This window comes from Corylus avellana, chromosome ca10, assembly GCF_901000735.1.
Source record: "Corylus avellana chromosome ca10, CavTom2PMs-1.0".
Classification (NCBI taxonomy): Eukaryota; Viridiplantae; Streptophyta; class Magnoliopsida; order Fagales; family Betulaceae; genus Corylus; species Corylus avellana.
This window is the reverse complement of record NC_081550.1, coordinates 1,616,839-1,632,751: the sequence shown is the minus strand read 5'-3', so window position 1 is coordinate 1,632,751 and position 15,913 is coordinate 1,616,839. Positions and strand designations below refer to the sequence as shown.

General features: G+C 36.1%; 3 protein-coding genes across 3 annotated transcripts; all 3 read left to right on the top strand.

The window, feature by feature from the left end:
* Positions 1-1,809: 1,809 nt before the first annotated feature.
* On the top strand, positions 1,810-2,601 carry LOC132163745 (fatty acid desaturase 4, chloroplastic-like). Its single transcript, XM_059574115.1, has one exon. The coding sequence runs from the start codon at positions 1,810-1,812 to the stop codon at positions 2,599-2,601; it is 792 nt and encodes a 263-aa protein (XP_059430098.1).
* A 3,969-nt stretch (positions 2,602-6,570) lies between these two features.
* On the top strand, positions 6,571-7,503 carry LOC132163744 (fatty acid desaturase 4, chloroplastic-like). The gene has a single exon (XM_059574114.1). The coding sequence runs from the start codon at positions 6,571-6,573 to the stop codon at positions 7,360-7,362; it is 792 nt and encodes a 263-aa protein (XP_059430097.1). The 3' UTR covers positions 7,363-7,503.
* A 5,158-nt stretch (positions 7,504-12,661) lies between these two features.
* On the top strand, positions 12,662-14,405 carry LOC132163693 (UDP-glycosyltransferase 92A1). The gene has a single exon (XM_059574061.1). The coding sequence runs from the start codon at positions 12,735-12,737 to the stop codon at positions 14,250-14,252; it is 1,518 nt and encodes a 505-aa protein (XP_059430044.1). The 5' UTR covers positions 12,662-12,734; the 3' UTR covers positions 14,253-14,405.
* Positions 14,406-15,913: the final 1,508 nt, after the last annotated feature.

The window sequence follows — 15,913 nt, the reverse complement described above, 5'->3', positions numbered from 1 at the left end:
TTTTATATATATTTTGCTTTAACAAAAAATTTAAAAAAAAAAAAAAAAAATACAAAGTCAAAATTAGCGTCTGTTGGTGTCAGATTGCACTGTAGCTGGAACAGTACAGGGCTTCCCCTTGCCAAACATAGCTATTGAAATTAAAGTATCAATCATTTGGATCACATGCATGGAAAGAAAAATGTTGGGCTATTGCAGCTTTTATTAATTTTTCTTTTGACAATAAAAAAAATTTAAAGAAAAAGGATAAAAGATTTTCTATGTTATTTCATTCCAAGGGCCACAAGCCTTCTTCAATATATTGATGGCCCATATCCAGCCTGAACCAGGCACAGAAATTCTTTCTTCTAACTGAGGACCATATATCAATTTCATTCAGCCCCAAAAGAAAACCCATCCATCCTAAGTTGCCTGCTAGAACATCCACCCAGACAAGATTTTCGTCCCTCCTCTTAAGGACCCTTGTCTTATTTTTTATTTATTTATTTATTTTTTATATGTTCACACAATGGAAAAGGGAGGGAAGATTCAAACTAGTGACCTCCACTTTATTAAACGTGGTTCAGAGCCGATTAAGCTACTCCTTGGAGACTACTTGTCTCAATTTTAGGATTTCAATATAGGCTACTCTATTGAGGAGAAAGAGAAAAAAAAATAGGTAAAGTCTACTTAACCCCCTCAAACTATACCACCCCAATGACAATTTAACCCCCAAATTATCAATTGTGACAATTTACCCTCCAAACTACTAAAACAATGACAATGTACCCCGGATTTTAAAAAAATTGACGAAATTACCCTTACTAAAAAAAAACTAATTTTTTTTTCCAAAATTTTAAGGGTATTTTTGTCTTATTAAAAATTTTATAGGGGCAATTCGTCATTTTGCTAGCATTGAGGGTCCATTCTCATTGTTTTGGTAGTATAGGGGGTAAATTGTCGTAATTGATATTTTGAGAGGGTAGATTGTTATTGGAGTGGTAGTTTGAGGGGGTTAAGTGGACTTTACCAAAAAAAAAAAATTAAAACCCAATTAATACCATCAGAGAAATTTTTGCAAATATAGGCCACTCTATTGAGGAGAGAGAGACGTGGAGAAGGAGAAAAAAAAGGGGTTAAAACGCAATTAATATAATTAATACTCAATTACAATTTTTTCAACTTCCGCACACATTATAATGATGATTTCGTCCCCAAGGAGTAGTTCAATCGGCAGTAGATCACGCCTCATAAAGCGGAGATCACTGGTTCAAATTCTCCTTCCCCTTCCCTTGTGTGGACATGTCAAAAAAAAAAAAAAAATGATTTCATGAGTGATATAACCTTGTGTCTAGTGAGAAACACAGAGAGTCAAAAATTTAAATTTTTTTTTGGTTTTTTGTGTTTAACCGCAACGAAAGGCAATATAATAAATGTCAAGCAGGATACACATTTTTTTTTTAATTTTAATTTTAATTTTAATTTTAATATTTTTAACTGTCATTTATTACACTTCTATTGACTTAAGAATTTGAACATTGAAATAGGAACAAAATATGTGTTTAAAGTTGAAGTTTGGAAAAAATTTGTGTCTATCACATTTCATAGTTTTTTTGGAAAGGGAAAGAGTTTGTTTGATCAGAATAGGATTTGGAGAAGTATTTTTGTCTTTTCACTTTTTGAGAGAACAAAAATATCATTTTACTGTAACTAACTAGATATTCTTCAATTTAAATGAATTGGAGAGGTTGGATCATAGTTTACTCGCTTATAAATAGAGGTTTTACTAGCACCAATGAAGGCATAGACATTGTATGATTTTGGAGAATGATGGTACAGAAAGTCATTGAACCACGGCTGAATCCCTCACCAATGGTGGTCACACTCACAGCTCCTAATCCTCCCATTCTTAACGACCCAACATTAACATCAACATGGTCTCATCGTGCATGGGTAGCAAGTGGGTGCACCACGGTGCTCATCTCTCTAGCGAAGGCAATAGCGGGTGCAGCTGAATCACACACGTGGCTCGAGCCCATTTTAGCAGGCTTGCTTGGCTACATTTTAGTCGACCTTGCGTCTGGATTCTACCACTGGCGTATTGACAACTATGGCAGTTCCTCAACTCCACTTTTTGGCACCCAAATAGAGGCATTCCAAGGCCACCATAAGAGGCCATGGAGGGTCACGAGGATTCAATTTGCAAACATCCTACATGTGCTTGCTCGTGGCGTGACCTTAACCGTGCTCCCAATAGACCTTGCTTGTAATGACCCAACCAATCATGGGTTCGTTGCTGTGTGCTCAGGTTGCATTATGTTCAGCCTGAAATTTCATGCTTGGGCTCATACGCCAAAGAGCCAGCTTCCACTGCCTGTGGTTGCACTGCAAGATGCAGGACTTGTTGTGTCAGGTTCAAAACATGCTGCTCATCATCTTCCACCTTATGACAAAAACTATTGCATAGTGAGTGGTGTTTGGAATGAGTTTTTGGATAAGCAAAGGGCTTTTGAGGCATTGGAGAAGATGTTGTTCTTTACTCTTGGAGTGCGACCCCGCTCTTGGAGTGATCATCCCAGCTCTAGCTGCATGGACCAAAGAGACTCAGACCCCTTGATGTAGAAATTGAGCTCAAGTTGTCTTAACGTAAACACCAGAACGTATGGATGACTACAACCATAGTAATTTAAACTTTCTTCAAGTTCTCTTAGCTGGCTGGGTCTTGCATGGAGGAGCCCAACACATCAATTGCAAAAGAAGTCTATATATATATATATATATATATATAATAGAAGATCTTCTCATCGTTTGGAAGTCATGATTGAAAATCAAACCCCATCCTGCATGTGATTATCTTATGTTATATTTCACCTTAATGTTATATTTTTTTTTTTATCTGTGTTTATCTCGTGTTAAATATATTGGATAATATATTAGAAGCGGAAGAAACAGAGAGAAGAGAGAGAGAGAGCGAAAGCACACAATGGACTACATTGTATTGACTCTGATAATAATAATGAATACAGATGCCTCTATTTATAGAGAGACAGGTAACCTAATAGATTAAGGAAATATAAACCTAGTATAAAAAGGAAAGGTAAACCTAGTAGAATAAGAAAAGGTAAACCTAGTAGACTAATAATACATAAAGAAGTAAATAACAAGTAATATTCTTAACATCTCCCCTCAAACTCAATGTGTAAACTTGAGTTTGGATAGACGAAAAGGGAAAGAAAAAGGAATTCGCCGAAAAAGCTGCTTGTGCTTAAACAATTGCCGAAGTAACGCCATAAAAGTTGTTAAAGACCGGTGGATTATGCCTGAATTTGAGCAATGCATTTAAGCTGGAGCTTGGTTCACTTGGTGGATTCTGCCTGAATTTGAGCAATGCATTTAAGCTAGAGCTTGGTTCACTTGGTGGTAATTTGACTTGAATACCATATACTAGTAATGAAGAAGCTTGCCTAGTTGGCTGAGAAAAGCAAGGCTGGTTAAAATGGGCTTGTTTGGCCCGTAACCCTTAGACCGTCTCGCCTGATTGGCTGAGCTAAAGTCTGACCCAAAAATTCTAGCTAGTAGACCGTCTCGCCTGGTCGGCTGAGATAAGCAGGGCCGGTTGAAGAAGCTAATTATGCCTGAAACCCTTGGACTGTCTCGCCTTGTTGGCTGAAGTAAAGTCTAATCCATCTAACTAGTAGACCGTCTTGCCTGGTCGGCTGAGCTAAGTAAGGAGAAAAATGGCCAGTTGAAGAGGCTAATCATGCCTAAAACCCTTGGACCATTGAAAGGTTTGACCCAAAAAAAATCTCACTAGTAATGGATCAATGGCCTAGGAGAGGCTGCAGTGACCGGTGAAAGATGTATTTGACGAGGCATAAGTGGGCCGGTTGAAAGGGGCTTCTTTGGCCCGAAAATCCATGGACCTGAGGAAAGATTGGTCTGACTTGAGAGTGCCTACCGCAAGAAGAATGAACCGGATTGAACTGTGCCAAAGAAAAGGCTATGGAACCGAATTGAACAAGCATGAACCAACTTGAACCGCATAAAACAAACGCCTAAATTTGGAGAAGAATCTTGTTTTTTGCCATATAGATATGCCAAAAGCAAAAATAGACCATAAATTTGAAACCAGGACGAAAAATTGAGTAGAAAACACCTGGTCAACTTTTTCAGTGGTCAAAGTCAACGGTCAAAGTCAATGCTAGAAAAGTCGACCCTGACAAGGTGCTGACGTGGCTGATGTGTTGACATTGCAGTGGCTGATGACGTGGCAGGTAAGTTGATGTGGCACTCAGGGCTGATGTTGCACTGATGACGTGGCACTCAAGGCTGACGTGTCTCTGCTGACGTTGCACTTAGGGCTGACGTGGCCGTTGGAGCTTCTGGAGCGTGTGGACACACGCGACTGAAGGCGATGCGTGGATCTTACACGCAAATATATAAGTGGCACGTGAGAGCGCGTGGAATACTGGATCTGGATTTTGGTTGCAGTTCTGGAGTCACAGGGAGCAGATCTATCGATCGGTGGCCTGATAGAAGCAATCGGACCACCGTGGCGGCAGATGGCGGAATTGTCGAACCTTTGGGTGGCGCGTGAGGGCTCATGAGGGCTCCGATGGGACTGAGTGATGCGGCTCTGTGACGGTTGGCTTCCGGGCTTTCAAGCGGTATAGTGATCTGCTGAAAACTTCGAGGACAAGATAGAGAACCGTGAGGGACAGAGGGATGGATGCGCCGGATAACATTGGCGGCGCCGGAAAACGTCAAAGACGTTTATTGGAGGCCACAGAAAGGTGGCTCTAATACCATGTTAAATATATTGGATAATATATTAGAAGCGGAAGAAAGAGAGAGAAGAGAGAGAGGAGAGAGAGAGAGCGAAAGCACACAATGAACTACATTGTATTGACACCGATAATAATAATGAATACAGATGCCTCTATTTATAGAGAGGCAAGTAACCTAATAGATTAAGGAAATGTAAACCTAGTATAATAAGGAAAGATAAACCTAGTAGAATAAAAAAAAGTAAACCTAGTAGACTAATAATACCTAAAGAAGTAAATAACAAGTAATATTCTTAACATCTCGAATAAGTAAACAAGTTATTAAAGCCCTCTTGTACTCCATGGAATATATATAATTCATTCAATGAATGAATCAAGTATTAATTTTTCATTAAAGCTTTAAGCTATTGAGATAATTATATTTCTCTTTCTGAGGTATGTTTCGTCTTTCCTTTCCGTGGAGAGATTTTACCAAAACCTATTATTGGATCTGTGTTATTACAAATTTGTGCAATGCAAGATGGGTGTTTTGTGGATATATTTATATATTCAACGATAATGTTGTTATATTGAAAATTTGAGATAGGGATTAATTGCACAATGAGGCAGGTATGGACAAGGATTCGGCCCCTATAATTCGCCCTCCTTCTCTTTGGGCAAACTATCTATTCAAACCACAAAAGGTTAAGAAGAAGGATACCTTGAGCCAGAATTTTTAGGCCAATAAGTTTTGTTTATGTTACTGTTGAGAGTGAGAGACTAAGAAAAAAAGAGAAAAAAAAAGAGGGGGGGGGTGGGGTGCGGTGTTAAAACGCACAGAAAAAAGAGCCTATTCAAGTACTAAAAGTAGAAATTATGGATTCAGAGATGTGTCGCAATTTGCAGGACAAAAATTTGCCACTCTATTGAGGAGAGGGGAGAGAGGTGGAGAGAGAGACGTGCCGGAGAGAAAAGAGAGAGAGAGACAGAAAAGAGGTTAAAACTCAATTAATACAATTTAATAGTTATTAGTTACTATTGGAGAGTGGAGAGAGAGAAGACGGAGAGATCTAGAGAGAGCTGTGGAAAAAAAAAAAAAAAAAGTGGAGAGGATTAGATATATCCTACAATTTTTTTAAAATTGTAAATTCTCAAATTATTTTAGGCAACAAGATATTAAAAAGAAATTTTCCTCTCAAAACGCTTCATCTTAACTTTTGTAAAGGTTTCCTAAAAAAAATATGAGTTAGGGGCACGTATGACAATTTTAGGCTTTTAATATGGGCGAGGGGTGCCGGGCTACTCTATTGAAGATAGAGAGATGGAGAGAAAAAGAGACGCAGAGATGTAGAGAAAACAAAAGTAGTTAAAACCCATGTTTTAGAGAGGAGACCATGCTACTGGTCTTATGTCCAATTCTTGCAAATTCATTATAGGATTTTTAGGACTCACATATATCCAAGGCAGGGGATAGAAATTTGCTACAAACTACATGTGAGAAGTACATATTTTTAGCTATGAAACATATATCACTTTATTAAATTAGTTCGTATGAATTAGATACAAACCAATTTATAGCTAATTTTTGTTGGGAAATAGGGTTATGGTACTAAAATTTATAAGTTAGAACACATGTCCCAATTTGAAGGATATTTTTATCTTTTTATTTTTTGAGATGACAAAAATATCATTTTATTGTAACTAATTAAATATTCTTCAATTTAAATGAATGGGAGAAGTTGGATCATAGTTTACTGGCTTATAAATAGAGGTTTTACTAGCACCAATGAAGGCATATACATGCATTATATGATTTTGGAGAATGATGGTACAGAAAGTCATTGAACCACGGCTGAATCCCTCACCAATGGTGGTCACACTCACAGCTCCTAATCCTCCCATTCTTAAAGACCCAACGTTAACATCAACATGGTCCCATCGTGCATGGGTAGCTAGTGGGTGCACCGCGGTGCTCATCTCTCTAGCAAAGGCAATAGCGGGTGCAGCCGAATCAAATACGTGGCTCGAGCTCATTTTAGCAGGCTTGCTTGGCTATATTTTAGCTGACCTTGCATCCGGAGTCTACCATTGGGGTATTGACAACTATGGCAGTGCATCAACTCCACTTTTTGGCACCCAAATAGAGGCATTCCAAGATCACCATAAGAGGCCATGGAGGGTCACGAGGATTCAATTTGCAAACATCCTACATGTGCTTGCTCGTGGCGTGACCTTAACCGTGCTCCCAATAGACCTTGCTTGTAATGACCCAACCATTCATGGGTTCGTTGCTGTGTGCTCAGGTTGCATTATGTTCAGCCTGAAATTTCATGCTTGGGCTCATACGCCAAAGAGCCAGCTTCCACTGCCTGTGGTTGCACTGCAAGATGCAGGACTTGTTGTGTCAGGTTCAAAACATGCTGCTCATCATCTTCCACCTTATGACAAAAACTATTGCATGGTTAGTGGTGTTTGGAATGAGTTTTTGGATAAGCAAAGGGCTTTTGAGGCATTGGAGAAGATGTTGTTCTTTACTCTTGGAGTGCGACCCCGCTCTTGGAGTGATCATCCCAGCTCTAGCTGCATGGACCAAAGAGACTCAGACCCCTTGATGTAGAAGTTGAGCTCAAGTTGTCTTAACGTAAACACCAGAACGTATAAATGACTACAACCATAGTAATTTAAACTTTCTTCAAGTTCGCTTAGCTGGCTGGGTCTTGCATGGAGGAGCCCAGCACATCAACTGCAATATATATATAATGAATGAATCAAGTATTAATTTTTCATTAAAGCTTTAAGCTATTGAGATAATTATATTTCTCTTTTTTGAGGTATGTTTCGTCTTTCCTTTCCGTTGAGAGATTTTACCAAAAACCTATTATTGGATTCGTGTTATTACAAATTTGTGCAATGCAAGATGGGTGTTTTGTGGATATATTTATATATTCAACGATAATGTTGTTATATTGAAAATTTGAGATAGGGATTAATTGCACAATGAGGCAGGTATGGACAAGGATTCGGCCCCTATAATTCGCCCTCCTTCTCTTTGGGCTAAACTATCTATTTAAACGTCTTCAAAGGATAGCTCAATTAGTTGGGAACTATGCTTTTTTAAGTAAAGATCACTAGTTCGAATCTTTCTCTATCTCTTGTGGGGACATGTAATAAAAAAAAATAATAAAAATAAAAACTATCTATTCAAACAAAAAAGGTTAAGAAGAAGAATACCTTGGAGCTAGAATTTTTAGGCCAATAAGTTTTGTTTATGTTACTGTTGGAGAGTGGAGAGAGAGAGACGTAGAGAAAGAGGGAGAGTTGGAAAAAAAAGAGTTAAAACGCACAGAAAAAAGAGCCTATTCAAGTACTAAAAGTAGAAATTATGGATTCAGAGATGTGTCGCAATTTGCCGGACAAAAATTTTCCACTACTCTATTGAGGAGAGGGGAGAGAGGTGGAGAGAGAGACGTCGCCGGAGAGAAAAAAGAGAGGGAGAGGGCTGGAGAGAAAAAAAAAAAGAAGAAAAGGTGTTTAAAACTCAATTAATACAATTTAATAGTTATTAGTTACTATTGGAGAGTGGAGAGAGAGAAGACGGAGAGATCTAGACAGAGCTGTGTGAAAAAAAAAAAAATAAATAAAAAAAAAAAAAGTGGAGAGGATTAGATTCTACAATTTTTTTTTAAAATTGTAAATTCTCAAATTATTTTAGGCACCCAACAAGATATCAAAAAGAAATTTTTCTCACAAAATGCTTCATTTTAACTTTCGTAAAAATTTCCTAAAATAAATATTAGGGACACGTATGACAATTTTAGGCTTTCAATATGGGGAGGGGCGCCGGGCTACTCGATCTATTGAGGATAGAGAGATGTAGAGAAAAAGAGACGGAGAGATGTAGAGACAAAAAAGAAAAAGAAAAAAGTAGTTAAAACCCATGTTTTAGAGAATAGACCATGCTACTGGTCTTACGTCCAATTTTTGCAAATTCATTATATGATTTTTAGGACTCACATATATCTAAGGCCGGGGATAGAAATTTGCTACAAACTGCATGTGAAAAACATATCAATAATGTATGTTTCTAAGATGTTTTTAGCTTCAAACCAATTTGTAGCTAATTCTTGTTGGGCAATAGGGTTATAGTACTAAAAATTATAAGTTAAGAACACATGTCCCAATTTTAGGCTTTCAATATAGCTAGCCTACTCTACTTGAGAGTAGAGAGAGAGAAAAAAATGGTTAGAACGCAATTAATACAATTAATACTCAAATTAATTTTTTTGCAAATATAGGCCACTCTATAGAGGAGAGAGAGATGTGGAAAGAAAAAGAAAGTGACGTGGAGAGGGGGAAAAAAAAAAAAGGTTAAAAGGCAATTAATATAATTAATACTCAATTACGATTTTTTCTACTGTAAACATTAATTTTATTTCTATATATTGAAAGTCAAAATTTTAATTTTAATTTTTTTTTTTTGTGTTAAACTGCAATAAAGGCGATGATTTCCATGATGTAGCCCTATGAGAAAAAGGGATTGAGATTCCTTCAGATTTTTTAAAATATAAAATTTTCATACTTTAAAATTTGAGCACTTCATTATATATCTAACCATTCAAATAAATGCAAAAGTTTATTTGTTGCGAGGCAAGTAATTTTAGTTTTCAACATACCAAACCCCTTGCCTCGGTAATACACTAAAAGCATGTTTGAGATTGCGTTTGAAAAATAGAGCTTTTAAATCAAAAAAAGTTTTTAGGCAAAAGCTTCATTTTCAAACTTTTGTCAAAAATATTTTTTTGGCCATTTTTAGGCTTTTTGGACCCTTAAAAGCGCTTTTAATTTTTTTACCAAACGAGTACTTTTTTCTTCAAACAGACTTTTTTTAGTATTAAAAACACTTTTAAGCCCCTTAAGCGTAAACTCAAATAGGCCTTTAGTCCTTGAACCACGACTGAATCCCTCACCAAGAGTGGTCACAGCTGTAAAAATTTAATGACCCATATAAAATTGTTAAGACTCTTAATGTTAAAGCTCATTAGGCCGGCATGATAGATTTTGGGGCTTAAGGCGCAATAAGTTTTAGTGGGGTCTTTTTCCTATATTTAAATACTAATTATTTTATATTTATTTTAACATTTATTCTTACTTTTTTTATGACACATAATTATTAAATAAGTTTTTATAATCAAGTTTTCCTACATTTCATTTTCAATTGGTAATATGGATATTCTATTTTTTTTTAAAAAAAAAATTTTGTGACATTGTTGATCTTAGGTAGGATTTTATCAAATTTAGTTTTGAAAAAAATTATTTCTTCATAAGCAACAGTAACATGTATTGTCAATCAAATTTTATAAGCGATACATTTAAAAAATAATCAAATATTTTTATATAATTTAATATGTCAATCAGAACACTTTCTTTTATTTGTAAAATTTGTTTAAAACTTTTTTTTAGTTACTTATTAGATATAAAATGACTTATTATTTGATTCAAGAGCATGAAATAATAAGATTTAAAAGAAAAAAAAAAAAAAAAGGTGTTGAGAAAAATGAAAAGCTATAAAGTGCAATTTATAGTAGAATACGATGTGAAAAAAAAAAAATTGGATGTTGAAAAGTCACTGACATTGTAATTTTATCTATTATGCACAATACAAATAATTTGAGTTTTATGCACTTTGAAAACTTTTCACTTTCTAAAAATTTATGGATGTTGAGACTTTTTATGAATATAATAATGAATTTCAATCTGTTGTTACTATTACCATAATTAGGGGCCTTAATTAATAGATACTATTTATTAACTTTCTACCATATTAGAATCTTACATATTTTTTTTAGAAAAGACCTTTATTGTAGAATTATTAATTGGGGCCTTAATTAGACACTATTAATTATTAACGTTTTACCATATTAGAGCATTAAAATATTTTTTTAAAAAGAATCTCTACTTTACAATTATTAATTGGGGTCTTAATTAGATAATATTTATTACTTTTTAACCATATCAAAGCCTTAAAAAAAAAGGGTAATTACCTTTTACTCCATAAACTACAGCGTTTTGACATTTTTTTTTCATAAACTACTAACTATGACACTTGACTCCATTAAACTACCATCTTATGACAAAAAGCCATATTCCGTTAGTTAAAGGAGTTAAAATTGACGGTCAATGATCATGTGCTATTTTAATTTTTTTTTCTTCCAGTTTTGCCCTCACTTTAGACCAAAAAAATGACGCTTATACCCTCCTAAACCCTAATCCAACACATGAAAACAGTTTTACAATGTCAAACATGCAGATGAACAGATTGGGGTGTGTTTGTGTGGAGGTGGCAAGAGGAAATAGCTGTGAGGTAATTAGGTATCAAGATATACTGGAAAAGATTGTGTTGGTTATGGATGCGACAGAAAGAAAGAGAAGGAGATAATAAAGAATGCCATGATAGATGAGATTGGTCTCAAAGGATCTTCAGTGCAAGCCATGGATGTTGGATGACAACTTCAAATACTCCATTTTTTTTATTATATTTTAAACTTTAAAAATAAATGATAATATAACATGATATCAGAGTAAAAAAAATCATATTTAAACTTTCATTTTATCATATCTTATGGTATCTTGCATGTAAGCTCGGGACTCTCAACCACCACCATGTGGGTAGGAATTGAACCAAAAGATGTTAGGTTTGATATCAAACATGAAACCCATGACATTATTTATGAATTAAATAAATAAAAGTTAAAGGAAAGAGGGACATATATACGTGTCATTTTTCTGTTGTTGTTCATTTTTTTTTTTTTTTGGATGATCCAAAGCTTGATATGGGGATGAATCTATCCGCACAAAGACTTGGGTGAGAGGAAAAATATTATGAAAAATATCAAAGTTTCATTTTTTTATTTCTTATAAATTATAATACGTCAACTATCAATGGTAGAATATTATTAAAAAAATATTCCGTAAATCAGGGTTTACACAAAATTCCGGACTATCATCATTTTTTTTATAGCACCGTGACCCAAAAGTGGTTTTAATTTTATTAAATTTGTCTTTATATATATATATGTCCACTTTATAAGTCGTGATTCAGAGCACACGGCGTGCTTAGCACCCCGTGCAGAATATAAAAAAAAAAAAAAATTGCCGGCGTGCTATTTCACTTCACCCCCACTTTATAATACACAATATTTATCTTAATATAAATATTGAGGATACATGGAGTGTCCTCAATATTTAACATAAATAATGGCGCAACGAGAGGGGTAGCCGGGCAAGTGCAACTACCATATTATCAAAATGTCCAATGATAAACAGTACATTGGGCGTGCATGAACCTGGCTAATTTTTTTAAAAAAAATTAAAAAAAAAAAAAAAAATTAGCTGGATGTGTATGACTGTTCATGGACGCCCAGCACATGCCCGGCGTGCTTAGAATCATCACTCTCTAGGGTCAAAGCATTGCATTTCGTATGAGAGTTTGGCATTTTTTGTAAATTAACTATCTTTAAAATGGAGATATTTTTGAGGAAGCAACATTATATTACAAAGAAATGTTATATATCTTAATTTTTTTTTTTTCAAAAATTAGTAATTAAATGATGTGTTATCATTCTGAGTTAGTAATACATTTTTCAAAATAATAAATTTTATAAAATAGTAATATATCATTTAAAAATTAATTTTTTTTTAAAAATAAAATTTGAGATGTTTAACACTTTTTTTATATTATATGAAATTAATCTATGGGGGCGATTTGGTCTTTCGACACAATCAAAAGGGGGGCATTTTTGACATAAGAAAACCATAAAGAGAAGACAGACCACTTGGGCCCTACTAGCAAGGAAAATTAATGGAATAGGTTCCTATTTAGTGGAAACTCTTTAAAGCTAGAAAGCAACGGTTGAAGAGGACAACCTTGGCAGAAGTTGTCGGCGCCTTTTTGACTGTGGAAGCACCACACCACAAAACATCCCACGAACAATGAAAAATGGCAGAGACTCCCCAGAGAGAAAAATGGCAGAGAGAAAGGAAAACATAGTGATGTTCCCATTCATGGCGCAAGGCCATATTATCCCTTTCCTAGCCTTGGCCATTCAGATGCAGCAGAGAAACAACTGCACCATAACTTTTGTCAACACCCCACTCAACATCAAGAAGCTCTCCTCCTCCCTCCCTCCAACCTCCTCCATTCGCCTCGTCGAGATCCCCTTCTGTAGCTCCGACCACGGCCTCCCGCCCGACACCGAGAACACCGACGCCATTCCCTACAACCTCGTCATCCGCCTCCTCGAAGCCTCCGTTTCTCTCAGACCATCGTTCAAGAAACTCATCCAAGGCCTAATCGAAGAGCAACACGGCCAACGCCCTCTCTGTATTATCGCTGACATTTTCTTTGGATGGACGGCAAGCGTGGCTAAGGAGCTCAACGTTTTCCACGCAATCTTCAGCGGGGCAAGCGGGTACGGGTTGGCCTGCTACTACTCTCTCTGGATGAACCTGCCTCACCGGAAGGTGATCGATTCCGATGCGTTTCAGTTGCCTGATTTCCCAGAAGCTTCGAGCATTCATATTACACAGCTAGCAACAAATATACGCGAGGGTGATGGTGCAGATGCTTGGTCGATCTATCAGAAGGAAAATCTTTCTGGGTGGCTGAAATCTGATGGGATTTTGTTTAACACTGTGGAGGAGTTTGACGATGTTGGATTGCTCTACTTTAGGCGTAAGATTTGCCGGCCTGCTTGGCCAATCGGACCGGTTCTTTTACCTATGGAAAACAGAGCACGTGTTGGGAAAGGAGGCATTGAATGGCTGAGTACAAAACCAGTGAATTCTGTTCTATTTGTGTCTTTTGGGTCGATGAATACGATCTCTGCCTCACAAATGATGAATTTGGCGATGGGGTTGGAGGCTAGTGGCAAGAATTTTATCTGGGTTGTTAGGCCACCAATTGGGTTTGACATAAACTCGGAATTCAGAGCGAAAGAATGGTTGCCGGAAGGATTCGAAGAGAGGATTAAGGATTCGAGAAGAGGGTTACTAGTATACAATTGGGCACCCCAGGTGGAAATTTTGAGCCACAAGTCAGTTTCTGCATTTTTGACGCATGGTGGGTGGAATTCAGTGCTCGAAGCTCTCAGCCATGGCGTGCCAATGATCGGATGGCCGATGGCAGCCGAGCAATTCTTCAACGTCAAGTTGCTGGAGGAGAAGATGGGAGTTTGTGTGGAGGTCGCTAGAGGGAAGAGCTGCGAGGTTAGATGTGAAGATATAGTTGCCAAAATTGAGTTGGTGATGAATGAGACAAAGACAGGTAAGGAAATGAGAAGGAAAGCTTGTCAAACGATGGAGATGATTAAGAAAGCCATTAAAAATGAGAAAGGTGACAAAGGGTCTTCTGTCAAAGCCATGGATGACTTTTTTAGTGCTGCACTGTCAATGAGGGAGAAGAGTGAGAAAGAACATTGCGGCGTGATTCAAGCAGAAAGGATTTGGTAGAATAACTCATTGTAGCAAACCAAGTTCCATTTTTCTCTCCGGAGGAAAAGAACAGCGGTGAAAGAAGCAATGCCATCTATGTAAGTGTCGGCAATTTAGCTAATTCCAGTGTGAGTTTTAATTTTTACCCCGATATTTTAAGTTATTCACTCATCTAGCTGCATTTTATTTGTCCAAAGCTCCATGCAAAGCCGTTGAAATCAGTGTACCTAGAATTGACCCAACTCTTTAGTTTCTAGATTGTTCAACAAAACTCTTGGATTTTCATCATTACCAAATTGCCTACAAGAATCACATTCAAGACTTTTAAATCCTGTCACCGGATCTAAACCGGAGTCCGCAAGATTTGTTGGTGGTTGGGACTTGGGACCAGCCTCAAAGATTCCATTGGGGTGGTTGGCCACTCATAAAAGAGACCAGACAATTTTTTCGGGTCGACATAATATCGTGTTATGTTACATTAGACTGTCATATTAATGTGTAAGCGAATCATATATGTTTATTATGGCTAATGTTACTTCTAACAAAAGCTTAAGATTTGAAACTTACTATTAGAATTGTAATAGAGTTGAGAATTGAATGTTTAAGACCGTTTTATTTTATTTTTTTAGCACAAGCCAAGCTCAGGCTTATAACCAAAGCAAACACAGGTGAAGCCTTTACTATCTCATTGTTTGTTGTTTGTGCAACAAGCTCTTAATCGAGTAGCAAATAAAAATAAATAAATAAATAACAGGTTGCGAGTTTACCTACAAAATCCTCTTAGAGCATTTCTAATGGAAGAGCCAAATGTTACTTTTATTTAGAATAGCTCTTTAAATGTTCAAAAAACCTCCCACATTGGATGAGCTAAAAATATATGTAAAATAGATATTTGATTAGAAGAGTTAAAAAAAAAGTTAAATATAGCAGCACTTTTTAAAGGAGCCATTTTATTTTTTAGTGTTTCTCTCTCCTGCTTTATCTTTTTTTCAAATCTTTTTTCACCTTTTTTTTTAGAAATATAGCTAATCGGATGTGGAGACACTTAAAAATAGCTTAGCTAAACTAGATAAAAATGAATTTTGAAAAGCTATTTTACATAAAAATATGGCTCTTCTATTGAGAATGCTCTTACACTTTGCAAACTTCACAAAAAAAAAAAAAAAAACATTGATTTATCCCATAGCTATCATATCCAACTTTTAATAACTCTTACAGGATAATAAGATAAATCACATCTTGCTACACCACAAGTTAAGAAGCAAATCTACTATTTTAATCATAGTTATAGAAAATTCCAAGTACGTGGGTTAAGAAAGAATCATGACACCTTTGAGGAGTCTTACTCATCTGTTATGGAGAGAGTTAGATAAATTAACCTATAATCAAATCAGTCATATCCAAATTAATAACAAGCATTGTGCACATAAGAGTTTGAAGATATGAGTTAGAGTCAGTTTGGGATAGTCAGTGGCGGAGCCATGTCGGCACGTCCAACAATTTTAAATTTTATTATTATTATTGTTATTATTTTTTCTACTCTGTGGCTACTTGTTGGCACAACACCGCACCCCCCAATTTTTTTATTTTTTTATTTTAAAAAAAAAAATCTTTTTTTTCCTGTTCATGGCCCCCCCCCCTTCCTTCCCAATCTATTAAAAAAAAAGAAAAAAAAAAGA